This window comes from Marmota marmota, unplaced genomic scaffold (assembly GCF_001458135.2).
Source record: "Marmota marmota marmota unplaced genomic scaffold, marMar, whole genome shotgun sequence".
NCBI classification, from domain to species: Eukaryota; Metazoa; Chordata; class Mammalia; order Rodentia; family Sciuridae; genus Marmota; species Marmota marmota.
The window spans coordinates 12,801,215-12,826,114 of record NW_026000026.1 but is presented as its reverse complement, the minus strand read 5'-3'; the positions used below and the strand labels follow the sequence as shown (position 1 = coordinate 12,826,114).

The following is a 24,900-nucleotide window of genomic DNA, read 5'->3' as shown; positions in this document are numbered from 1 at the left end:
TCTCCAGCTCCTCCCTCCATCCCTACTCTCCATCCCACCCGGTCCTACCTGCCCCTACCCTGGTCGCCCCCCTTGCTCCATCCCCCCAGCTCCCCATGCCCCTGACTCCGCCCCCTCTCATAGCCCCTTTGACGCTGGCGCCTGCGCACTGGGCTCACCCTCAAGGTGGCGGCGGCGGCGGCTGCAGCACGCGGTGCACGAGGCCTGGACAGGCGGGCTGGCCCCAGGCCACGCCTCCCGCGGTGAGGGAGGCCAGGGGCGGCACGAGGCAGCCTCTAGCAACACAGACTGTACCTTAGGGTGGGAAGGGCACGGGCGGAGGGTGCCAGGGAAGCGAGGAGGGGGGCCCCTGGCGCTCAAGACCTGGCCAGTGGGATGGGTCAGGAGTCACCAGGCCGCAGGCTCCCTGCTCCTGAGGGGTTGGGCCAGCGCGGTGCACGTGGAGGCCTGCAGGGTGGAGCGGGCATGTATCCCACCTAGGCCTCACTGGGCAGAACGCACGGCCCCCACCCAGCCCGTGCGGCCCCCCGGCGTTCTAGAACATTGCTGCGGCCAAGGTCCCTCCCATGCAGCCCTCTGGAGCCACGCAGGGTCACTGTGGTCTGACCCTCTTGGGCCAGAGCAGCATCACCCCTGAAGCCCCTAGGCCCAGCCCTTTGTGCCCTTCCAGACCGCTGGCTTCTTTCCCAATCAGGCAGCGGCACCATGGCCGCCACCGAGGTCTCGGGCCCTTCCACGCAGTTTACCAAAATCAAAGAGCCTGATGTGCTGCCGGCCCAAGTCCCAGAGCAGGGTACGCAGGAAGAAACAGTGCGCAGATCTGGGAGCCCGCAGGGCGCCAGCGAGCTGCAGGCCGAGGGGAGCTGCAGGCCCCTGCAAGCCAAGCACCTGGAGGGAGAGCTGTCGCTGGTGCCCGCCCCGAGCGAGAAGCACATCCTGACACTGCAGACCGTGCACTTGGCTTCTGAAGACGTGGAGATGCGGGAGCTGGGCTGGCTGAGTGCACAGCCGGCAGAGGAGGTGCAGGTGGTGGTGCAGGCCGACAGCGGGCTGCCGTCGCTGCTGTGGCTCCGCGAAGAGCCCCAACAGAGTGCGCAGCAGTGCCTGGCCATCAGCGTCCAGGAAGAGCTGTTCCCGCTGCAAGGGGTAGAGGTGATGCAGTTCCACCTGCTGGAGGAGAACGTGTCCGCAACGGGCGAAGAGCGCCAGTTAGCGGCCAGCGGGGCCCAAAGCACAGGATTGACCAAGGTACAATTGTTAAACCGACCCTGTGCACAGAAGAAGAAAATAAAACCTTATCGTAAAACTCGGCTTTGTGCAATATTACCAACGGACAAGCTAATTTGCAGTTTAAGATTAAACACAGTAAAAAATAATTCCCAGGAAAATCGTGGGAGACCTTTGTTTCTTTTTTTTTATTAGGGTTTTTAAAGTTATGCTAACTCAAATACTATAGGTGCATCGTGTTTAAAAAAAAAAAAAAAAGTTGTTTCACCGTAAAAACCGTAGCGATAAATCATTGCAGCTGAAGCATTTTGGTTGCACTGCATAATCTTTTATTTTTGCTTTTCTTCATATATTCTATGGTTTGTCCAAGGCAGAGATTTTAGTTGGACTGTAATCAATAGTGTTGCCTTTGTTTGAATGCTCCTTTTTTGTTGATCAGCTTGAAAAAGGTGAGGAAGAGGAGCAGCTGGTGGTGGAAAACCGATCAACTGAAGGCACAGAAGAGCAATTCTTTCTTGTGGAAGCAAGGCCAGGAGTCGAAGGAAAAGATGAAATTGTTCTGACAATTTCCAATTTAAACGTGGAAGAACAGCAAGATAAACCTGCATCTGGTCAAGCAGATGTCGAAAAAGCCAGCTCTATAAAAAATCAAAGAAAAACAAAGGGTAGGCCTGTCCATCTTGCCTAAGAGACTACAAAATCCGGGCTGCTTTTTCTTTGTGGGAAGGCAGTGGTAACTGAAGTTTTAAGTGGCTGACTTTTAGTTGCTTTCAAAACGTCAGGAAATGGGGAGAATTTTAAACTAATGCTCTGTATTGTGAATCAAATTCAGAAGTGTTTTGCATTTTGCACACAAGTTTTAAAAGCACAGTAAAAATGTTCTGCAAAGTATTGTCCCCATAAATAGGAGACTGAGCTCCGGACGCTGCTGTGTAGTTTGCAGCCCCAGTGGAGTCTGAGAAGGGGGCCAAGTAAGACCAGGACAGGGGAGTGAGCCCTTCCCCGATTGAGGAGGAGCAAGAACGACAGGCCCTGGAGCTGAGCAGACTCCTTCAGGAGACTGTGAGGCCAGGGGGAGGGACTAAGAAGCCACAGCGGTGGGGACCACGGGCCTAAGCAGCAGAAAGTGCTCTGTGCTGCCCGTCTGTCCAGCATGTATACATCGCATGTGGGTGTGGACTGCTCTATGTTGGAGAGGTGCTGGGTGGGCCCCAAGAGGCAGATGGGGCCAGCCCTCAAGAGGGACTTTCAAATTCTATAAAAGCCATATTAAACCATTGTATTTCAGTGGCCCCCCAGGGTGAATTGGACCCTCAAAATAATTTGTTTGGCTTCTTTCTTAAGCAAACAAAAAAAATGCTGCTCATTTATAACAAGACTCCCCCCCCCCAGTGCCTCATCGTACCAGCTCAGATTTTCAGGGTCCTACCTGGCATCACTCAGCATTGTTCTCTTCCTGACAACAGGTAGCCCAGTGGGAGGTGATTCAGTTAAGAAGAGGACTGTCTAGGCACACTGCCACCAACGGTGGCTCTCACATGTGGCCGAGGCTGTTCCATGAGGTTTCTTGCCTTGGGCTTGTGCAGGAGGTCAATTCTGCAGCCTGTAGCTTCGTGGCCCTTTCTCAGGCATGTGCTCAGGAGATGGCCTGCTGAAATCCCCAGTTCTAGGTCATTTCAGGGTTTTACATATTCACAGTTTTGTGCAACCTTCCCTGCTGTCTGGTTTTGTCTCTCCCAAAAGAAACCTCTGTCCACCAGTCACTTCCTGCCCTCGGCCCCTGGCAACCCCCAGGCCACTTTTTGTCCTCCTGGATTGGCCTGGGTGTGGACATTTCATGCAAGTGGGGTCACTCTCTCTTCACACGTGGCCTTCTGGTCTGTACGCTTTCAACTAGCATCCTGTTGTTGAAACTCACCTACATTGGTGAGCTTTTAATGACTAAACAGTGTTCTGTTGCCGAACACATCGCATTGTGTTCTTCCAGTCCTCCTTTGCTGGACATGGGTTGTTTCTACCTTTTCACTAGTACAAATGGTGCTGCTGTGACCGTTCACACCCAAGGTTTGGTTTGAACACCTGTTTTCAATTTGGAGGTGCACACTTAGGAGTGGAGGTGCTGGGTCATGCAGATGCCCTGTGCTTGGCTTCTTGCGGCCCTTCCACACTTCCACAGCAGCTGCAGCCATCTACATCCTCAGCAGGGTGGTGGGGCTCTAGCCTCTCCTCGGCCCCTCTAACACTTACTTCCCATGTGGCTTTTAAGTTACGGCCATCTTGTGGGTGATTGACATTTCTCTAATGACAGATGACGAGTGCTTCTCACACCCTTGTTGCCCGTGGTGTGTCTTCGGGGATGGATTGCTCATTTCTCAGTGGGCTCCTTCCCATGTTAGTTTTCCAGGGCTGCTGTAGCCAAACACCACAAACTAGGTGGCTCAAAGCAACAGAAATGTCATCTTCCACAGTGCTGGGCTAGGAGTCTGAAATCTAGTTTTTGGGAAACCGTGCTCCCCAGGAAGACTCTGTGGAACCATACGTTCCAGGCCTCTCAGCCTCTAGGGCTGCCAGCAGCCATGGCTGTCCTTGGCTTGTCGGTGCCACATGCCCGTCTCTGCCCCCACTGTCCCTGGAGTTGTCCAGGACCCTCCTGTCTCCTTTCCTCTTCTTGGAAGGACACCAGTCATATCGGATCAGGACCTGCCTTCATCCAATAGGACCTCATCTTAACCTGACTCCATTTGCAAAGATACTATTTGCAAATAAGGACAAGCTCACACGCACCTATTTGGGGGCAGGGGGCAGTTACAGTTCAACCCACACACCTTCTATTTCAAGCCCCTTGAGTACTTTGTCAAGAGAAGGGCATTGGGTTCTGTGAGACTGCTGAGATGCCCGTGTGCAGTTGTCTCCTTCATCCTGTAACGTGGGTGCTGTACTGAGTGATCTGTACCTTGAACAGCCCTCTGTTCCTGGGCAGGTCCCACCTGGCCTGGCGCCCCGTCCTCGCCATTGCTGACGCGATGTGCTAGTGTTATATTGGACGTTTAGTTAGAAGGGGGCTTGCTCTGTGGGTTTCTTGGGATGCCTTTGTCTGCTTTCCCATCAGAGTGATGCTGGCCTCTGGGGATAGTTGGGGAGAGAAGTTTGAGGCTGGGTGGGGTCCATGTTCAGATAGTTGCTAGAGTTAATCAGCGCACTGGTCTTGTCCTGGGATGGTCTTTGTGGGAAGCTTGTGACCAAGTCAGTATCTCTGTCTCTCTCTTCTCTCTCTTTCTCCCTCTTTCCTGTGTTTCTTTTTTGGCAGTGCTGGGGATTGAACCCAGGGGTGCTCTACCACTGAACTACATGCCTCCCCGGCCCTTTGTAAAAATGTTTTATTTTGAGAAAGGTTTGGCTGAGTTGCCAGAGCTGGCTTTGAACTTGTAATCCTCCTGCCCCAGGCTCTGGAATCGCTGGGATGGGGGTGTGCCCACTGAGCCTGGCTGGACCCATCGCTTTACTGCTGTATGTCTGTGCAGATTTTCTGTTTCTCCTTGGTCAGTTCTGGTCATTTGTGTGCTCCTCAGAAGTTTCCACTTCGTCTGGGCTATCCCATTTGTCCACAGTGTTCTCATGCTGCTGTGTACTTCTGCAGATTGCTAGTAATGGCCCCACCTTCCTTCTGACTTTAATTTGAGTGTTTCCCCCCCTCCTTGGTTCAGAGTCTAGGTAATGGTTTGTCAGGGTGATTTCAAAAAAACCACCTTTAATTTCAGTTGGTTTTCTCTGTTTTCTGTTTAATGTTTCACCACTCTCTTTATTATTTCTTTCTACTAGCTTTGGGCTTAGATTTATCTTCTTTTTCTTGTTTTTCAAGGTATAAAGTTAGGTTACTGATTTTAAAATTTTCTTTTTTACAGTGTCAGTGTTCACCACTGAAATTCTCCCTCTGAGCCCTGCTTTAGGTCCATCTTGTGAGCCTTGGTCTCTTCCATTTCCCTTTTGTTTAATGTAGAGTATTTTTTGATCTTCCTGTGATTTCTTCTTTGACCCATTGGCCTTAGGAGCGTGTTGCTGAACTTCCACATATTCATGAATTCCCCTTAGCATGGGTTTCGAATTCTATTCCCTTATGGTCTGAGGGCATACTCTGTTAAGATTTCTGCCTTTTAAAGAGTTCATCCAGCCTTGTATTGTGGCCTGCCGTTTGCTCTGCTCAGAGCCGCCTGGGGTGCTCCTGGTAGACGCAGAGCTGCTGCTGTGCAGTGTTGCGTAGCTGTCGGTCATGCCTGCTTGGCTATGGTGCTGCTGAAGTCTTCCGTTTCCTTGCTGATCTGCATCGTCTGTAGTTTAAAGGGTGGCGTCGAGGTCTCCAGCTATCATGAGCTGTTTCTAGTTTCAGCTAAGTGCATGTGGTTTGTAACTGTCCTGTCTTTATGACGGATGACCCTTTAACCTTATGGGATGTCATTTTTGACTGACACCAGTCAGTATTGTCTGATGTCTGTGTCACCACCCCAGTCCTCCTTTGGTGGTTCTGCCCACACACCTTCCCTTTATTACTGTCAGCCTTGTTGTGCCTTTGAATATAAAACAAGTTTTGTGCAGAAGGCAAGTGGTTGGACCATGTTTTTTGTCCTTTTTTGCAAATATCTGCCTTTTAATTGGATAATTTGATCTACTTACTGATAAGGAAGGAATTTTTTTTTCTGTTTCTTTTTCTTTCTTTCTTTCTTTCTTTTTTTTTTTGGAAGTTTAATCTTTTTATTGATATTCTCAATTTGGCGAGATACCATTTCCATGGTTTCTTTCAGCTTTTTACACACCGTTTATTTAGGTCTTTGAACATACTTAAAATCATTGATTCAAAGTCTTTGGTACGTCAGGTGTCTGAACNTTATCTCATTATATATATATATATTTATTATATTATATATCTTTTTTTTTTTTTTTTTTTTTTTTTTGGTAGTAGGAATTTAACCCAGGGGTGTTTAACCACAAAGCCACACACTCCCAGCCCTTTTTATGTTTTAAATTGAGACAGAGTCTTGCTAAGTTACCTCAGGCCTCGCTAAATTGCTGAGGCTGGCTTTGAACTTGTGATCCTCCTGCCTCAGCCTCCCAAGTCACTAGGATTACAGGTGTGTGCCATTGTACCCAGCTCAATTTTTTTGAACTGTCATATTTTTCCCCTCTGTTCTTCTATGGCTACTTTCCTTCATGTTGAGTAACTATTTTCTACTGTGCCTTTATTTAAATATGTTTTTTGATTCATTTTCATTGGTTTTGCATTTAACATATCAATTATAGCAATCTAATTCAAGTTATTGCCACTTTCCTTTCAACAGTACATTTTTAGAAACATCATTTTTCAGTAATTTTACTTTCCACTCCTCCGTACCGTTATTTTCCCAGAACAACGTTATATATTGTGTGCCCATTAACACAGATACATGACACTGTTTTATGCTGTTCTCTTTTAGACCAACAGGGAGAAAGAGGAGTCACACGTAAGAGGATGGCATTTCTAGTGAGCCTGTGTTGTTGTGGATTCGAGGTATATCCAGTGTCCTTCTGTTCAGCCTGTGGAGTCTCCGGAGCAGTGTTTATAGGACAGTCTGCCCGTTGCAGACTTGCTCAGCTTCTGTCTAGCTGGGAGGGTCTGAATGTCTCCTTCAGTGCTGAAGGATGCTCTTGCCCACTGTGGAATTGCCGGTTTCCCTTTCAGCTCCTGACCACTCGTTCCACTGCCTTCCAGCCTCCATGATTCCAGTGGTGGTCAGCCGCTCATCTTGTCCAGCCTCCGTGTGGTGAGGAGTCTCATCTCAGGTTCTGCTTTCCAGACTGCCTCTGTCTTTCAGTTTGACTCCAGCGTCTTGATGCGGATCTCTCTGAGTTTACCCTGGGTGTGGTTCAGCAGGCTCCTCAGTGTGTAGAGTTTCTCATCACATTTGGGAAGTTTTCTGCAGTTATTTTTGCAAATAAACTTTTTCCCCTTGCTTCCTGGATGTCTTAGTACAATTGAGGATGTCCCACAGGTCTCTCAGGCTCTGCTTACTTTCTTCATTCCTTTTTATTTCTATTTCCAAACAGTAATCTCACTTGCCCTCTCTTCAGATTCACTGATTCATTCTCCTTTCTGCTTGGAATTGCCATTGGGACCCTTTAGTGTATTTTTCATTTCAGTTTTTGTATTTTTACATTCTAGGATTTCTTTTTTTTTTTGGAAGTTTAATCTTTTTATTGATATTCTCAATTTGGCGAGATACCATTTCCATGGTTTCTTTCAGCTTTTTACACACCGTTTATTTAGGTCTTTGAACATACTTAAAATCATTGATTCAAAGTCTTTGGTACGTCAGGTGTCTGAACTTCCTCCGGTGCGGTTTCTTTCCAGCTTTTTATCTTATGAATCATCGTATTTTCCTATTTCTGGACAAACCTTGTCTTGCTTTGCTGAGAACCATGCATGCTTTCTTAAGGGGGCAACTCTGTAAATCACATTCTTTCCCTCCCCAGGGCTGTTGGTTGCTTCTCCTTGTATTTCCTGGGCTGGTAATTTTTCTGAACTTTGTAAAACGTCTATTCTTTGCTTTGTGTGCCTGCTGCAACCCTCTGCTAATGATTGGGCAAGGATTTCCTTCAACACCTGAAACCAAAAAATAAAATGAAATCTGTTTGAGTCTTGCTGAAGAACATGTGTGTGCTGGGCCTGGCCATCCCAGTGTTCACCCAGGTGATTGACAGCTCTGCCTCAGCCTGCACTTCCTGCTTCCAAGAACATCAAGGTCAGCCAGGGCTGAGTGCTGAGAGCCTTGTCCAGTCAGGTATAAACCCTGGGCACATATGTGGCCACCTTTTTTTAAAACAAAATATTTATTTTTTTAGTTGTAGTTGGACGCAAAACCTTTACTTAATTTATTTATTTGTTTTTATGTGGTGCTGAGGAAGGAGCCCAGGGCCTCACACATGTGAGGCAAGAGCTGTACCACTGAGCCACAACCTCAGGCCCGTGCATGGCCTTCTTTATTCCCAGGGACATGTTGGAGCTCTTCAAATCCTGTGTCCCCAAAACACCTCAGAGCTGCTTTTCCCTGCTGCCTGTTGCTCAGGAGTGTTTTAAAAAAATGTCCTCCTCCCACACCACCCCAGGTAGCCTCTTTTGCACTGGGTGATTCCAGATTAGGGAGGTAAAGACAAGTCTTTGGGAAGCCACTGGCCAGCTCAAATAAAATAATTGTAATTTTTGTGAATGAGGCTGGCGTTGCTCTCTCTGGTACTGGTATCATGCATTTGGACTGAAATGCCATCAGCGGTTTGTAACTGCAAATGTGAGTCCAGGGGCACTTTTTGCGTCCCTAGCTGCTCCCGCTGGCTCCTAAACTGCTGCCTGCTCTGATGTGTTTCAATAGCCCTGGGGCTGCTAAAGGAAGACTCCGGTGACCATGTGCTTTCTCTTGTCTCCCCACAGCAGCCAAGCGGACCTTCCGGACCTTCCGCTGCAGCGTCTGCATGTTCACCTCCTCTAGAGTCTCGAGTTTCAATCGTCACATGAAAACCCACACCAGCGAGAAGCCTCACATGTGCCACCTTTGCTTGAAGGCCTTCCGCACCGTCACTCTGCTGCGGAACCACGTCAACACCCACACAGGTGCAGTGGCCCCGGGGGCTGTCCCTGGGGCAGGCCGAGGCTCATGCAGAAGGAGAAGGGGCTTTTCCTCCCCTACTTCACTCTCTGTGGCTTCAGTGCCCTATGGTCACCTGCAGTCCAGACTGCTAAATGGAACATTCCAGAAATAAACAGTTCATAGGTTTCAAGTAACTTTTATCCCAGTGTGTTCTTATGACTCTATTTTATTATTAGTTATAGTTGGTCTCAGCCGTCGTTAGTTCATCTCTAACTTGTGCATTAAACCTTCCATAGCTGTGACCGAGGTGCAGCGTGCGCAGGGCTCCTACCACCTGCCGTCCTGCAGTGTCCTCCCAGGGTCGTGGGCTACGGTCGCGGGTTGCTTTGTACTTCAGTTCTGCTGGTTCTGGTTGTTCCTGCACTAAAGTTGAGAGCACTGAATGTTACCAAGATCTCTCCCACAGACGTCTGTGATATTGATAGCCTAAAGAGCTCCTCCTTAATTTTTGAAGCATTTTGAGTTTGAGTGTAATTTAGAAGTTATGAAATCCTGGGACATTTTGTGGTTGCATCTTGTTAAGGTGTGAACACTGTGATTTTGTAGGAACCAGGCCCTACAAGTGTGGGGACTGCGACATGGCCTTTGTGACCAGCGGGGAGCTCGTCCGGCACAGGCGCTACAGACACACCCACGAGAAGCCCTTCAGCTGCTCCTTGTGCAAATACGCAAGTGTGGAGGTAGGTCCCCTCCCGCCCACTGCCTCGGCCAGCGCCAACCCCGGGGCCACTGGGAGGACCCAGCCCAGGAGAGGTTTTCCTGAAGACGGGGCTTGCTTCAGATTCATGCAGGGAGTACTACGCACCTTGTTTTCTAAACAGAACACAGAGAATTGGATTTCCTTCCCTCTTTGATTACTCATCAGTGAAAATAATACTTGAAGTTATACAAATCACAAATGAAATTACTGTGGTCAAGAAATAATTCTCGGATTTGCTGGAAAGGTCTACCTAATATGTCATTCTCGGTGCTACAAAATTGAAATGTATTTGCTCTAACATAAAACACAGATCCAATCTAAATTTTTGTTTTTTTGGCAGTTCTGAGGGATTAAGCCCAGGGCCTTGCACATGCGGGGCCCGTGCTTGCTCCCCCACTGGACTAAGACCCACTCCATCTGAATTTTTGCTAAAGTTTTTGAGCTGACCTCAGTGTCCCTGCCTCAGATGCAAAGCAACGTGCTGGAAGATGTAATCACAGCCTTTTCCACTCTTAATTACAGAGGGAGTGCCCTTTCCAAACCTGCTATTTTCAAGGTCATTCAAGGAGGCAGTTTTATAGAGACCTATAGCAGGTTTAGCAGACGCAACCGCATTTACTTTTCAAAGTCAGTTAAATTTCGGGACCTGCTCTGTTCAGGAGCATGCTGGGTCCTGGCTGGGCCTGGTCAGTTGGAACTGAGCTAAAGGGGACAGCTAGTGTGGAGATCCAATCATGGGGCAAGAGCGTTTCACAAGGGAGGGAACTGATTCCAGGCATTTCTGCCTGCTCTTGCTCTCTCTAAAGACTCGCTGTCATGTGAGTTAAAGGTTGTGACATGGGACGCACACACAGAACGAGGTTTCAAAGCCCAGAGGTTCCGGAGGACCCTGAGCTAGGGATGGAGTCTTGTTGCCCGGTGGGTTCTGGGCATGAGCTTCCAGCTCCAGAGCTTCCATGCTGCCTGGCCACCAGGATGCTGCTGCTCTCTGCTCCTCGGAGCCCTTTCCAGATGATGCCTGCTGGTCTGCGTTAGGGTGGGGAGGCTCCATCCCTGTGCACACTGGCCGGCCGGGTGTGAGGGATGCACTGTTTTGGAAGGCCTTTGAGGTCCCCTGGCCCTTCCTACCTTGAAAAGTCATTTAGAGACATTGCGCTCAGCCTTCCTCCACCAGTCAGTCCACTTGTCTGACTCAAACCTTCATGCTGTGATTTTTAAAATTCTTTTTGCTTTGCTTTCTAAAACGCTCAGAGATATCCACTCTTCTCCTGGATAATTAAGCTAAGTCGTTCAGTTTGGTTAGTTTTCCATCCTACACTTCCCCTGTTCTTGAAGGTTCTCCTGGCCTGTGCATACCTTTCACTTGGAAGCAGATGAGTGTAGCCCTAGGTGATGATAAGCAGGATGCTGTGGGCCTTGTGGGTGACCACCTCTGTCTCCTGCAGAACACACAAGGAACACAGCATAAGAACAGTTCTAGAAGGAGGTAAAGCAGGCGACCAGAAATGACCAAATGGGGGGTTTCGTGTTCGCTATTTAACTAATTCATCAAATTCCGATTTATTTTCTTAAAAAGAAATCAGTAACACACATCCCTACACTTGTGCTACTGTGAGCATCAGTGGCCTTGGAAATAAACCCACGTGGCACTGATTGGTGAGGTTCCCAGTGTTCCTTTGTAGAGTGAGGTTGAAAAGCAAAGTGCCTCCAACTGTCTGTCCCCAAAAGTCTCACACCTCGAATGGAAAGTGCCCACAACCAAATGCCAAAGGCAACGGCTGTTTGATACTTTTGGGGACATGGGCTCTGGTGCTAAGGCCTGGTTCCCTGAGGTCTCTGCTGTAAGCTGGCTGGCTGAGTTCCCGTTTCTCAGCAGCCTTCCCTTTGCTCCAGGCCAGCAAGCTGAAGCGCCACATCCGCTCGCACACGGGGGAGCGCCCCTTCCAGTGCCGCCTGTGCAGCTACGCCAGCAAGGACTCCTATAAGCTGAAGCGCCACATGCGCACACACTCGGGTGAGGCCCGCCCCATGGCCATGTCCAACTTCTTTAGAACGTGGATTTCTGTGGCCACGGGGCTTTTGATCTGTGTTGAGTGTTGAAGGGGAGGCACAGAAGCGCCCGCTGTGTCCACTGTGGCAAGTCCCCCTAGAATTTGTTCCTGTGGGTTGTTCAGGTGCCTCAAAGTCCACCCCTTAACCCATCCTTCAGCTTTAAGGCCAAACATATAACAGGTGTGCCGGCCCCGCGGTGGACACGCTGTTGAGTTTTCTGAACAACGTGTGTGTTCTTTTATGACCCTGAGGATGATAGCCGTGCGCCCACCTGAGCTGGCCAGTAGCCTCCGGGTCTGGGCCACATGGACACAGCTAGGCCCAGTGGACGCTGTCTGGCTTGATTTAGGGGCTCACACCTATGAGAAAGGGATTGGTGGGGAAGCTGCAGGCAACAGGCGTCCTTTAGAGGGGTGAGCGGCACTCCAGGGGGTGGTTCCGTTCCTGTCGTAGGTGAGAAGCCCTATGAGTGCCACGTCTGTCACGCCCGGTTCACCCAGAGCGGGACCATGAAGATCCACGTGCTGCAGAAGCACAGCGAGAACGTGCCCAAGTACCAGTGTCCCCACTGTGCCACCATCATCGCGCGGAAGAGCGACCTGCGTGAGTGTCTGACCCTCCCTCCCAGCATGGCGCTGGCGGCCCCCTCTGAGCACAGCTGGCAAAGGCAGAACCTGTCTGGAGCCTGCCCCGCGTCTTGTCCAGGGACCAGTTTTTTTCCAGAGGTCTTGCGGCGCCATCTGGTGGCAGGTTCCTTAAGTGCAGCCTCGGCAGGTTTCCAAGCTAGGCCTGTCCACACGAGGTGGGCCCCAAACCAGGGTCTCAAGTGATACTTTAGTCCACGTTGACCTGCTCTTAGGGAGGAAGACACTGTGGCTCAGAGACCTAGAGCGGCCTGCCCCAGAGTCCCCTGATCCTGGTGCTAGGGCCGGTAGGCTGTCACTCTAGCTCTGTGGGTGTTCTCTCCCCAAGTTGGGGGCCAGCCGGGCATCAAGGGCACAGAAGGCTCCCTTCAGGGGAATCACTTCACTAGGGCGACTCTGACACAAAGGCCACACTCCTCTGCTGAGCTTCGGGGACACCACAAGTCAGGACAGACACTGGGAGAGTGCACACCAGGGACCTGGGTTTTGCGTGCCTGCGGGGAGGGCCACCAGCATTCAGCCTGGGGACTGGGTGGGAGAGGAGACCGAGAGCCTGTCTCCTGGCTCCTTGGCCTCCCTTCCCGTGGCCTTTTTTCTCTTTCCCAAATTCATGACGTGATGACACTCAAAATGCATTGGCAAAGATAAAAATTCCGCAGTTTGCTCTGAGGAATTCTAGAGGTGAGATAAAATGTTTTGAAATAGTTCCCCCAAAATAGTAGAAGTGTTTGACAGATCTTTTGTTTTGCATCTGGAACATTCTGTCGATCTCGACTCACCCCAAATACAGCCCAGTGGGACTTGGTAGGAACCCAGGATCACGAGCCCGTTGCTGAGAGAGGCTAAAAGGCTTTCTGACACAGAAAGTGTGCGGCACAGAAAGTGTGGCAGAGGAGCACAGTTATGTCACATGCCTGTGGGTGACACGTTCCACGTACCCCAGGAGGCTCCATCCACCATGAGAAACCACTTTGGAGATGTCCAGGTCGGACCTCGCAGGGTGCCCTCTGCCACAGCTGTCTGCTCTGGTTCAGCCTTTCCCACGGTGACAGAAACGCCACCCTGAGACTTAGTTGAGCAGAAATTGCTCTGGAGCGTGGCCAGACAGTGTGTGTGCCCCAGGTCACTCTGGATGTGAGGAAGACAGGGCCTGACTCTCCGCAGGATTGTTGGGTCCGAGTGCAGAGGGGCTGTCTTCATGACGTGCGAGCCTTAGTTATCCTGAGACCGCCCCCCACCGTGGGACAGTTCTCAGGAGCTTGGTTAAAGGGACACTCTGGCTCCCGCAGGACCAGCCTCACGAGACCCTAACCCACACTGGAGGGGGTTAGATGAAGGTCCCATAGCTGCTCCTTGACAGCAGCAGCTCTCAGCTGGGAACAGGGCACCCGGGGATGCGGGGCACTATCTGGAGGCATTTGGGCTGTCACAGTGGAGGCAGGGAGGCTGCTGGTGTCTGGCAGGTGGAGGCAGGAGGCTGATGAACACCCTCCAGTGCACAAGACAGTCCACCCGCCCCACCAGGGAAGTCAGAGGTCAGCACCTGACAGGAGGTGACAGTCTGGGGCGGCTGTGTCCGTGACTCTTTCAGGTGTGCACTTGCGCAACCTGCACACCTACAAGGCCACAGAGATGAGGTGCCGCTACTGCTCCGCCGGGTTCCACGAGCGCTATGCCCTCATTCAGCACCAGAAGACCCACAGGAACGAGAAGAGGTTCAAGTGCCAGCACTGCAGCTACGCCTGCAAACAGGTACCGCACTGGTGCCCCTGGGTGGCAGGGAGGTGGCGCCGCGGGGCCCGGGAGGAGGGCGGAGCCGGCTTCTCTCGCTGGGAAACTGCTGAAGGAGCCTGGCACATCCAGAGTGGCCAGAAGCCAGTGTCAAGCAGCAGCCCACGGCCCCTGGGACCTGTCAGGGGCCCACCCCAGCCAAGCCACTGTCATAAGAATGCCAACACGTCCCTTTGAGCTGTGTGGCATTTGCACTAGGTGCCAGGGCTGTGGTGGTGCCTGGCCCAGAGCAGTGACCCCACGGGCCTGTGGGTCACTGTGATAGCCTCGGGGCACCAACAGCAAACACGGGGCCCTCTCACTTAGGCACGTCCTCGGGATGTGGCAGAAGTCATGAACAAGCGGAGCTTGAGCCCAAACTCAGTGCTCCGTGTCGCGGGCCAAGGGGGGAGTTGCACAGCACCCCTCCCACAGAGCACGTGCGGGAAGAGCCCGCGGGGGTGGCAGGAGCCGCCAGCTGCCCTGACCACCTCCCCTGACCTTGGCTCCCACCTGGAAGAGCAGGTGCTGGATGAACTCTGCATGCAGTTGGAGGCACTTACCTGTCCCTGAAGGGGAGCATGTGACCAGTGGTGGAATTTCACCTCTAGAAAGACAAGCCGTGTCTGGAGGGTCTGCTTACCACTGTGAGCTGCGCAGCCTGCTGGTCCTCGGAGGCTCTGTCTGTAGGATCAGGGTGAACTGAGAAAGTGCACTTGATTTTGTTCTTTTAATCTTGCAATGAAATGTGTCAACTTTACAGAATCGCCAAAGCCCAGTACGCTGATACTTTCCAAATAACTAGTCCAAGGTGTTACAGAATCACACATGGACAGAAGGTCCAGAGCACAGTGTAGACGAAAGGGTTTTCAGGACAACGGGATAGAAAGTTGACAGGCACACAGGTTCCACTGCAACTGAACTTGAAGAAACACCATTTTTTTTTGGGGGGGGGGGTACCGGGGATTGAACTCAGGGGCACTCAACCACTGAGCCACATCCCCAGCCTATTTTGTATTTTATTTAGAGACAGGGTCTCGCTGAGTTGCTTAGCACCTCGCCATTGCTGAGGCTGGCTTTGAACTCAGGATCCTCCTGCATTAACCTCCCCAGCCACTGGGATCACAGGCGTGTGCCACTGTGCCCAGCTAGGAAACACCCTTTATTGATTTGGGGTATAGTATCAAAGAGCAATATCCACACTTATTTGAAAAAAAAAACCTATTAAAATTCTGCTTCCTTTTCTAACTACATATCTATGATTTCCTCAGTTACTTCCACACACATCAGGGTAGAATCAGGGATAGGATTCCACCTAAATTCTTTGGAAGATTGTCAGATTCAGCAAATAAAAACACCAGACAGTTAAATTTGAATTTCAGATAAACCATGAATAGTTTTGCATTTCTGATTGTCCCAAGTATTGCAGTGAGCAACCTAGACTGTTAGACGTTAGTACTATTTTTGTTTTGCTTTGAGAAATATATATTTCTACAGAAATATGTTAACGAGTAGTTGGTTTGTTATTTTTTAGTGAATTGATTTTATTTTTACTTTTCAAAATCCCCTCTGCCTCAGCCTCCCGAGCTGCCGTGGTCACAGGCGTGTGCCACTGTGATACCAACGGGATGTGCTTGGCGTGACTCGTGCCTGTCTCCCAAGTCCCTTCTGTGGTTTTATTTTTGAAACAGCTAGTTCTTTCTTCACTAAGGACAGTTATTCCCACCGTCATGCTTGAAGACCAGCGTGAAGACCTGTGGTCGAGCTCTGCAGGGTCTAGCAGGGGCACTGTTGGGCAGTAGGTGGACAGGGGTTCAGACACGCGGTACTTCCCATGCCGCAGGTCCACTGCCTGTGAACCTGGGTCTGCAGGGCTGTGTGCGGGTCACTACAGGGGACTCTGTGGATCCCAGGGCACGTGGGGCCATCGTCTCACCACTCACCCCCAGGGTGGACGCGGAGCCCACACAGAGCTGACTAGAGCACCAACCCCGTGGCGGGGTGGGACGGTGGCACTGTGCCCACAGCGTGCCAGCAGTCTTGCTGGTTTGGTGGCCCTTCTGCTGGGAGTGGGGAAGCAGGGCTGGTGGTGGGTGGAGGCCTTTCACCAGCTGAGCCCTGCTCCTCCTTGCCCTAGGAGCGCCACATGACCGCCCACGTCCGCACCCACACGGGGGAGAAGCCCTTCGAGTGCCTTTCCTGCGACAAGCGCTTCCGGCAGAAGCAGCTTCTCAACGTCCACTTCCGGAAGTACCACGACTCGGATTTCATCCCCACGGTGCACAAGTGCCCCAAGTGCGGCAAGGGCTTCTCCCGCTGGGTAAGCTCGCAGCGCCGTGAGCCCGGGAGGACGCAGGCTCAGGCTAGTGTCCACCACCAGCCAGGCGTGGACACCGCAGCCTCTGTCACCTTGGGAGGTCAGATCTCACCAACAGGCGGTCCCCTTCCCCCAAAGCAGGCAGTCCCTTGCAACACGCCTAGCTGGTGGTTTGGGGGAGTTCTCAGACTCCCGAAAGGGCCTCAGCTTTTGAGGGTTGTTTTTAAATTACCCCGGAGAACTAGATTGAAGCCACCTCACAGAGGGATGTGGCTCTGGGCATTTCTCAGGTGCCGTGGAGCGCGCCGGGTGCCCTGCTGGGAGACAGACTCATGCTTCCTGTCGTTCCCTCGGGTGCTGTGTTCCTCTGTTTCTTCATAACAAGTCACCCCAGAACTTGTGGCTTAAGACGGCGAACGTTCGTCATCTTGGGTTCTGTGGGTCAGTCGCCGGGGACAGGCTCCTCTGCTGGGTCTGGCTCGGGGTCGCCTGAGGCTGCCGGCAGGTGGGTCGGGCGGGGGACCCACTTCCACCACGGCTCCCCCTGCTGCCGGCCTCAGCTGCATAGGGCCACTGCGTCCTCCCTGCCCAGGGCACGTGGGGGAACAGGAGGGAGGCCAGTACCTGTCACCGCCTCGTCTCGGGTGACACGAGTCCCTTCATCAGAAGTGAGTCACTGAGTGCAGCAGCCCATGAGGGGTGCACAGTCCTCTGTGAGAACAGGACTGTGGGCGAGTGGGCAGGGTTTTAAAACCAGCACAGGTGGCCAGCGAGGTCCCTGGAGGACATGTGCTCCGGCCCAGGTTTGGTGGGCTCTCGGTTATCTGTATTTGACGGTTTTATAGGGAAACTCTGTCTTTTCTGTGAAAAGAGCCGTGTAGCTGTGTTTTTCTGAGCAGTGCAGTGGATAGTTCTGGAACCTCAACCCTGTTTGTGTAGGATTTCAAATGAAAGTAGTGGTGGTGGTACAGGTGGCATCGCCCACACCGAGTGCTCGAGAGCAGCATTCTCCAGAGCAGAATGGCCCTGGGTGCCCCAGGTGTGAGCAGGACGGCAGGAAAGGGGCATCAGCCACATGGTCCCAGGGAACATGGCGTCAGACAGTGTCTGTCTTCCATGCAGGAGGCTCATCGGGGCTTGTATCTAGAATATCTGAAGAGCCCCTCCAACTCGAGGAGACAGATACCTCGCTAAAAACAGGCAGAACCCAAATTTAAAGTATCTGAACAGACTTTTTTGCAGAGGAGCCATGCAGATCACCTGTAGATACGTGGAAAGCATCAGGGAAAGTCCGAGCACAGTGAGAAGCCACCAGGACCACCCAGGGGAGGCCCTCAGCCAGGCGGCAGGGATGCAGTGGGTGAAGGTGGGGGACAGGACTCTCTTGTGTGGCCGGTGGGTTGCAGCATGGGGGAGCCACCCTGGACAGAGGCAGGTCCCTGCCAGTGACACACGGAGTTACCACGTGATGCAGTGCCCAAGAGAACCGCCAGCCCCAGAGGGCCCGAGTTCATAGCCCCAAGTGGTGTCCCCTCAAGTGTCCAGCAGCCAAAGCTGCTGTGCTGGAAGAGGTCGCCTGTCCTCAACTAGGGGCAGAGCGGAGGGTGGGCACCAGCTATGGTGTGAAGAGCCCTGACAGAAGCCAGGTCAGAGCCGCTGGGGCACGGTCCTCCGGGTGAATTGTCTGGGGTGGCAAATCCACAGACGCAGAAAGTAGACCCATGGCCGCTGAGCGCTGAGGGGCCGCGTGGGTGCGGGGCTTCCTGGGGGTGGTGAGAGGCCCTGAAGTCGCCTGCGGTGGCCTCTGTGAGTGAACTACAGCGTCTGCGTTCTAAGTGGACAAGTCACGCGGCCTGTGGATTTTATCTCCGCAAAGCTGTTAAACGTAAGAGAAAGCATATTGAAAACCGGAATCCAAAGTGATTTTTAATAATTAAATCATTCACAGACTTCTGTTCACGGACACAGTCACAGTGATGGTGTCGGGGGCCAGAATGTCCCAGACCTGTCCTCCCCAGTGAGGACCCTGGACCTGTGGATGCTGGTGGCTCCTGGCTGGGTTCAGTGCTCTCTCAGGCACAGGTCTGAGCCTGACCCCCACCCCTCGGGCCAGGCTGAGAGCGTCCCCCCAGCTGCTGCTCAGAGCTGGCTGAGCCGTGGGTGCAGAGCCGCCGCCCGGCCCCGCATCTCAGGAGGTCGCTTGCGGGTCCAGGGGCCTTGCTGGGAAAGCACCTTTGCTTTTGTCTCATTTTCAAAGAATCTTTGGCCTCCCAAAAGGCGGGCGGAGCGCTCCTGAGCACCTTATCAACCAGGGAACGGCCTGCCACAGCGTCACACTGGCCACCACCGCCGCTGCCACTGTGGGCAGTGAGTGACAGACACAGCTGCACTCTGACAGAAATAGGTGGGGGGGCAGATGGGACCACTGGTCAGAGTGTGCCAGCCCCGCTGGCCGAGCCCAACCGGGAGGAGCCGAAGGGACCTCCCGGGCCTCCTCTTAGTGTGCTCTCCTGCCATAGAGCAGGATGCTTCTGGCAGCAGGTCCACGTCGGGGCGGAGGTGAGGTGGGGCGTTTCATGTGATCAGCAAATTCGAGACAACCAGCTTCCACGTTTGCATGTGAACTTTAGAAATAGTGACAATTTTCTAGCTGATTTTAAGTCATCCTCTGTGTTCATTAACTAAGAATGTGTTGCTCTCGGGCTTGACTGGGCAATACCTGACTTTGTTTCCAATTTTGAGTGTCAGGTACACTTTCATCCGTAGCCACCTGTGTCCTCATGCCCAGTAGGTCCAGGAGAGAAGCTGGCAGGACAGCCTGGCCCCCGGTTGTGTAAAATCGACGGGAATCTGTGGTCATCAGTCCTCACCTTAGAGCTGCTGTCTCACTGACTCCTGATATAATCTAGGCCAGCGAGCTCGGCCAGGCCAGCTCAGCAGGAAGGGTCGCTGTGAGCACGTCGTCTTTCCTGTCCAGGGTCGTGGGGGTGCGCGTTGCCTGCTGACTTGCCGAGGCTCATCCTCCAGCTGGTGGTGAATGCAGCCGGGGACACGGCCTCACGGTGCCTTCGTCTCTCCCGCAGAGCAACATGCACAGACACGCAGAGAAGTGTGACTCGGGCCAGGAGAGGACGGCCACCTCGGGGAAAGGAAGACGGGTGAGGAAGAGGCGGCCGACAGTCCCCAAGGAAGCAGGAAAGGATGACGGTACCTCCTTTATACAGACTCCTTTTCCGTGGGACGGTGATTTTCCTGTAAACCTCTCAAACTGAGGGTCACTGCAGGGGACATGGCTAGAAACAGCCTGTCCACTCAGATGGAGGGGCTCCTGGCTGCTGCCTCTGGCCACGGTGGGCAGGTTCTGATGGTTGCGCAGGGAGGGTGTCCTGGTTCTGCTGGGGGGTGTGGGGGCTAGAAGGGCCGGGTGTGCCAGAGCCCCGACAGCAGCACGGTCACCACTTAGGCCCTTCCAAGCTTGTCTGTGAGGCTGAAAGACAGCCGCACTGACCCTCAGTACCCCGGAGACTCTGGTCACAGCACTGTCACCCGTGCCCGCCAGAGCTGTCCTGGGGCTCCTGTGATAAATGAGCTCAGAGTGGCCGAGGATGGTGCCAGCTGCAGAGGCCAGAGGCCCCACACAGGCATGGGCAGAGCATGTCCCTCAGGGCTGCAGACAACAGTCCCTCCTGCCTCTGCGGCCTCTGGTGGCTGCCAGCATCCCCTGGCCGGTGGCCTCCTCCTCAGGTGGCCTTCTGCCCTCTAGGCCTGTGTCTTCTCCTGTAAAGACACTTGTCTTCAGATGGAAGGTCTGTGGGGAAGCCCAGCATGGCCTCATCTGGGGGTCCTCACCCTCCTCCTGCCCTCTGTCCAGGTGAGGGTAGTCACAGGCTAGACTGGCCCCTGTGCAGGTGGCTGTCACCCTCTGCACGCCTTTCCTGGTTGAACCTTAGAGCTGAGAAGAGGACCCGGAGCAGGTGGCCTTCCCCCCAAACATTCCCCTCGAAACGTCCTGCATTGTGACTCCAGCCTCCATCCTTGATGGGTGGGTGTCCCCATGGGGGTGGCGCCACCCTTCCTCCCTTCAGAGTTGCGGGATCACATAGCTGGTGCCCAGGCAATTCAAACTGCAGATGAGCCGTGAATCATTGCTCAGCTTAAGTATGCCCCACACGCTACTTGGGATATACTTGTACTAAACGTTTATCCACCGTTTCGGGAGACTGCCGCTGAACAGGTGTGCACAGTCCTTACCCTTCCAGGCTTTGTGCAGGGTGGGTTCTGGGCCTCTCAGAGCAGCCCACGGAGCTCCTACCCTCGTCCGCCTCTTGCCCACCTGCAGAACTCCACAGCCGCCTGCTCCAGGCCTGGAATCCAGGTCCTGCCGGGCGGGGTCCTGGCAGACAGAGGGGCCCCAGTGGAGCACCCTGGCCAGCCTCATAGGCACTCCCCAGAGTGGCTCCTCTGCCCCCTGGAGCACTGTCCCTTCTGGAATTCACACGTCCACCAAGGGCTTGCACAAGTCTCCTTCCTGCTGACCACAGCCCTGCATGGGTCTGCCCTCCCACATGGGACAGAACTGAGGCAGGAAGGAGTGGGTGCCCAGCCTACCTGGTCCAGGAAGCAAGCTGCAGCTGGGCCCCAGGGTCCCCACGCTGAGGTCCTGCAGCACAGCCTGGCTGTGAATGTCCAGCTGTCCCCAGCCCAGACTCCCTCCCCCTTCCTCGGGGCGGGGGCTCCTGGCCTCTTCTCAGGCAGGTGGGCCGGGTGGCTGCTCCTCAGCATCCTGTGTCTCCCCATTCCCAGAGGACTTCCTGCCATCACCTGCCAGCTCTGAGGGCTTCCCCCTTGGGCTCAGGGCACGGGGCTGCCCACAGTGCTCGCGGGGTCAGAACAGAAGGAAAGGGTGAGCAGCGGCAGACCTGGCCTGGCCTGCAGATGTCTCCATACCAGCGATGGTGTTGAATGTCACATGGCAGAAGGCCCCAGTGTCCTGCAGGAGCGCCCTGCCGCTGGACCAGGTGCAGGCGCTCTCCTTGGTGCTCAGAGAGGAACAGCACCCACCAGCAGGCTGCTCACCCCAACACCCACTCATGCACACCTGGGCGTGCCACCCGATCCTCGTGTGACAGCTCCTGCTGGCCCACATGTCTGAGGCCCCTGGCCTGGGACTTGAGCTCCCGAGAGCCCTGACCATCTGTCTCCACCTGACCCAAGACATGGCCTCTCGGTGTCCCTGCTGAGCCACCTGGAGACCTTCCAAATGTGCACACGAGGCCCCATCCCGACCCCATCCCAGCCCCTCCTTGGCCCCCAGGGTTGTGAAGATCAAGCCCTCGTGGCCATCACCCTTTGCTGCCCGGGCAGTGGCCGCCCTCCCCGCTCTGGTCCTGTGACTGCTGCGCTTGGGCAGGTCCTGAGGTCTTCCCCCCGGGCAGGGCCAGCCTTGCTCCCCAGGAGCCCGGGACCGTCCTGCGTTGGTGTGACTCTGTGCTGAGTGTCTGCTCCCACGTGGACCCTGGTCCCCTCCAGGGCAGCGTGTCCAGTCTGTTCCTGTAGCACTGCCTGGGGCCTCCAGCTGGCATCCTTTCTTTCTCCACCTGCTTGGTAGGAGAGTGACCCACAACCTGGCCCCTGCAGGGAGGAGGCTGAAATCCGACTCACAGTCCTCCAGAGCAGAGAGGCCTATCACCCACCCTGAGCTGCAGTTTGGGACCTGTCCTAAAATGCCATAGAAATCAGGTCTCTAGCAGCTCCTCCGCAGTTCTCCCTCTGCACGCCTAATGTAGTATGTCCTTTAAAAGTTATCTGTGAAATCCCGAGGCGCCGTGGTGCATGCTTGTGATCCCCACAGCTCAGGAGGCTGAGGCAGGAGGATCACGAGTTCAGAACCAGCCTCAGCAACTTAGCGAGGCCCTGTCTCTGAATTTAAATTTTTTTAAAAGGGCTGGGGATGTGGCCCAGTGGTGAAGTGCCCCTGGGCCAATCCCTGGTACCCAAAAGAAGAAACAGTCATCTGTTAAGCCCTTGAAAACCTTGGGCAAAAATCTGCGTGAACTAGAGTAACCTTCACTGAAATTCTGAATGGCTTGGTTGCCTTTTCAAAGTTGGTGACATTTTTGCTGTGGAGAGGAGTCGGACAGCACAGCAGCGTTGGCAGGTGAGCTGGTGCCTCTGGGGAGGGGCCCTCGTTGGTGCTGAGCTGAGCTCAGACCTGCTTCCTGGACACGGACGCCAGGGGGAGCTTTGCCCAGCTGGACAGAGGGACTGTCCCCCTCCTCCCTCCACTCATCTTTGGAACTGGAGTCACGCAGTCCAGGTCAGGAAAGGGGCACCTGGCAGTGCTCATGCCCTGAAGGTCCACGCTCCAGGAGGGCGGGGACGGGAAGCTCTGACATGGCTAAGGAGGGGCTTTTCCGTGTTAGGGGACAGCTGTTAAAAGCAGCGTGTGGACTTAGACAAGGGACCTGGCTCACGGTAGCAAGAAGCACGACGTCACCTGACTTCAGGTCTTGGTGACCTGGGCTCTCGAGACAGCTCTCGCTGTGGCCCCCGGCACGCTCATGGCATGTCTGCCCTCCCCAACCCCGCGATGCCGGGGCAGACACACCTCCCGCAGCAGCAAGCTGCCGCCATACATGCTGTTGGTGGGGATTCGCGGCTCCTGGCCCAGCCGCTGGGGAGTGGCTGGCTGGGGCCTGTGACCTGCAGCCACCATTGTCCCTCTACCCTACAGGGAGCTCTGTGAGCAGGTGGTGGCCTGTTCCTAGCAGGGCCCCGACGGGCTCCTCGGTGTCCTCGGATCCAGGGACATGTGCCCGCCAGCAGCTGGCTCTTTGCTGTGGCCTTGTCCTGCTGTGGGCTCTGCAGTAAGACGGGCAGGCAGGGGGCAGGACTGGTCTCTGAGCCACATCCTGTACAGCAGCGTCTCTGGTCAGCAGCCATTTGTCCCCCGCCCCCTGTGATGCCCACATGTGCCCCTATCTGGAGATGGGCATCTCACGGGGAGGCCACTGCCCACTCCTTCAGTGACCGTTCTGAGCTTGAGGGACTGTGACTCAGGCACAGGGCTGGCACCAGGGTGAGTTAGGAGATGCCTGTGGGTTGGAAGACGTCCCTAACACGCCCACTCCCCTGTCCCCCCAGAGGCTGCTGCAGCAGAGGTCTCCGTTGCCAGCGGGGCCCCGCTCCCCAGCCAGGTGGCTCCTGTCCCCCGTGAAGAAACAGCAGCCGGTGGCAGGGCCCTGGGTGAAGACATGACCTGCGAGATCATCCTCAACATGATGGTCGAGTGACGAGAGTCCCCTCGCCCACCTTGCGTTCTCACAGCCCCCTGGCCCCTCTAGCTCTTCTTTGAGACAAGTTCATGACAATGATGTCCCATTTCCCCAAAGTTTGAGTGGCTCTAGGAGTGTTGACGGTGAGTGCGGGCAGTTCACAAAACTCACGGTAGTTCATAAAAGACGAAAGCCCCAGCCGGAGGGCAGCAGCTCAGACCTAGGAATTCACTCCTCCTCGAGCTTGGCAGGGTGCCCGTGAATGCATAATGAGTTCTTGATAGCGGTCATTTCCGCGGTTTGGACCAGCTAGTGCTTCCACCGTCTGAGCTGGAAGACTTCACGTTGAACTGCCCACACCCACCCTTGGTGGCTCTGATAGTATGATTTTAAACAGGAAAGACTTAACTTTATGTCCTTTTTATGCATAGGAGTTTTCCATGAAATATAAAGCTACCCGAATACTTATAATCAATTCTAAGTTCAACAAAAAGATCCTATTATAGAGGAGAAAACGGAGTAGACGATGAAAGACGAGGTTAGAGTAGACGATGAGGAGTGCCCTGTCCCACTGGCTCAGCAGCAGAGCGTGCCCCGAGGTTTGTCTTCTCTTTTAATGATGGAGCCAGGCAGGTAGGAAATTGCTCGTTAGTGCTGTTGCTTGTTGGGATTTCAGACCCGTATGGTTTGCTAAAACAGCCTTGTTTATATGTTTAAAATAATTGGCGGAGTTGAGAAGAAACCCAAAATCCCCAGGATGAAAATGTGCACGTGTGAAGGAACCTGTACTTTCCTGACGCACAGTGGTGGGTGAGCCTGTCTCTTGCCCCATGGGGTCCCCACCCCGGCAGTATGGCAGGGGCCTCCTGAGCACCCCAGCAACCAGGGCTGCTCTGCAGGAGACCGTTTGTGTCTTGGCGTAGCTCGCAGCTGCTCGGCTGTGGACCTTTCCTTACCCCCATATTTCAAAATCATTGATAGTTCCCAAGTTCAGATTCTTAAAATGTTGATCTGTAGTTCGGATTATCCCAGGTTCAGAAGCCCTGCACAATGGGAACATGTGGAAATAATTTCCTAGCAAGAAAGGCCTGGTATCCCCTCTGTGCCGGCAAATTGATTCAGTTCATACAGTGAATTTAAATTCGGGGTCTGTTGTACTCTGTCATGGTGACTGTATTTCTCTCATGGTTTACTTTGGATTGTTGTTTACAGATGTTTTGCATCTCAATAAAATGAAATGACTTAA

General features: G+C 53.6%; 1 protein-coding gene across 1 annotated transcript; it reads left to right on the top strand.

The window, feature by feature from the left end:
• Window positions 1–516: 516 nt before the first annotated feature.
• Ctcfl (CCCTC-binding factor like) lies at window positions 517–24,900 on the top strand. Its single transcript, XM_048810870.1, has 10 exons — window positions 517–1,248; window positions 1,667–1,892; window positions 8,681–8,860; window positions 9,444–9,577; window positions 11,491–11,611; window positions 12,103–12,252; window positions 13,885–14,045; window positions 16,201–16,383; window positions 19,464–19,587; window positions 23,524–24,900. Exons 1-10 carry the CDS (start codon window positions 706–708, stop codon window positions 23,670–23,672), a joined length of 1,971 nt encoding a protein of 656 aa, XP_048666827.1. The 5' UTR covers window positions 517–705; the 3' UTR covers window positions 23,673–24,900.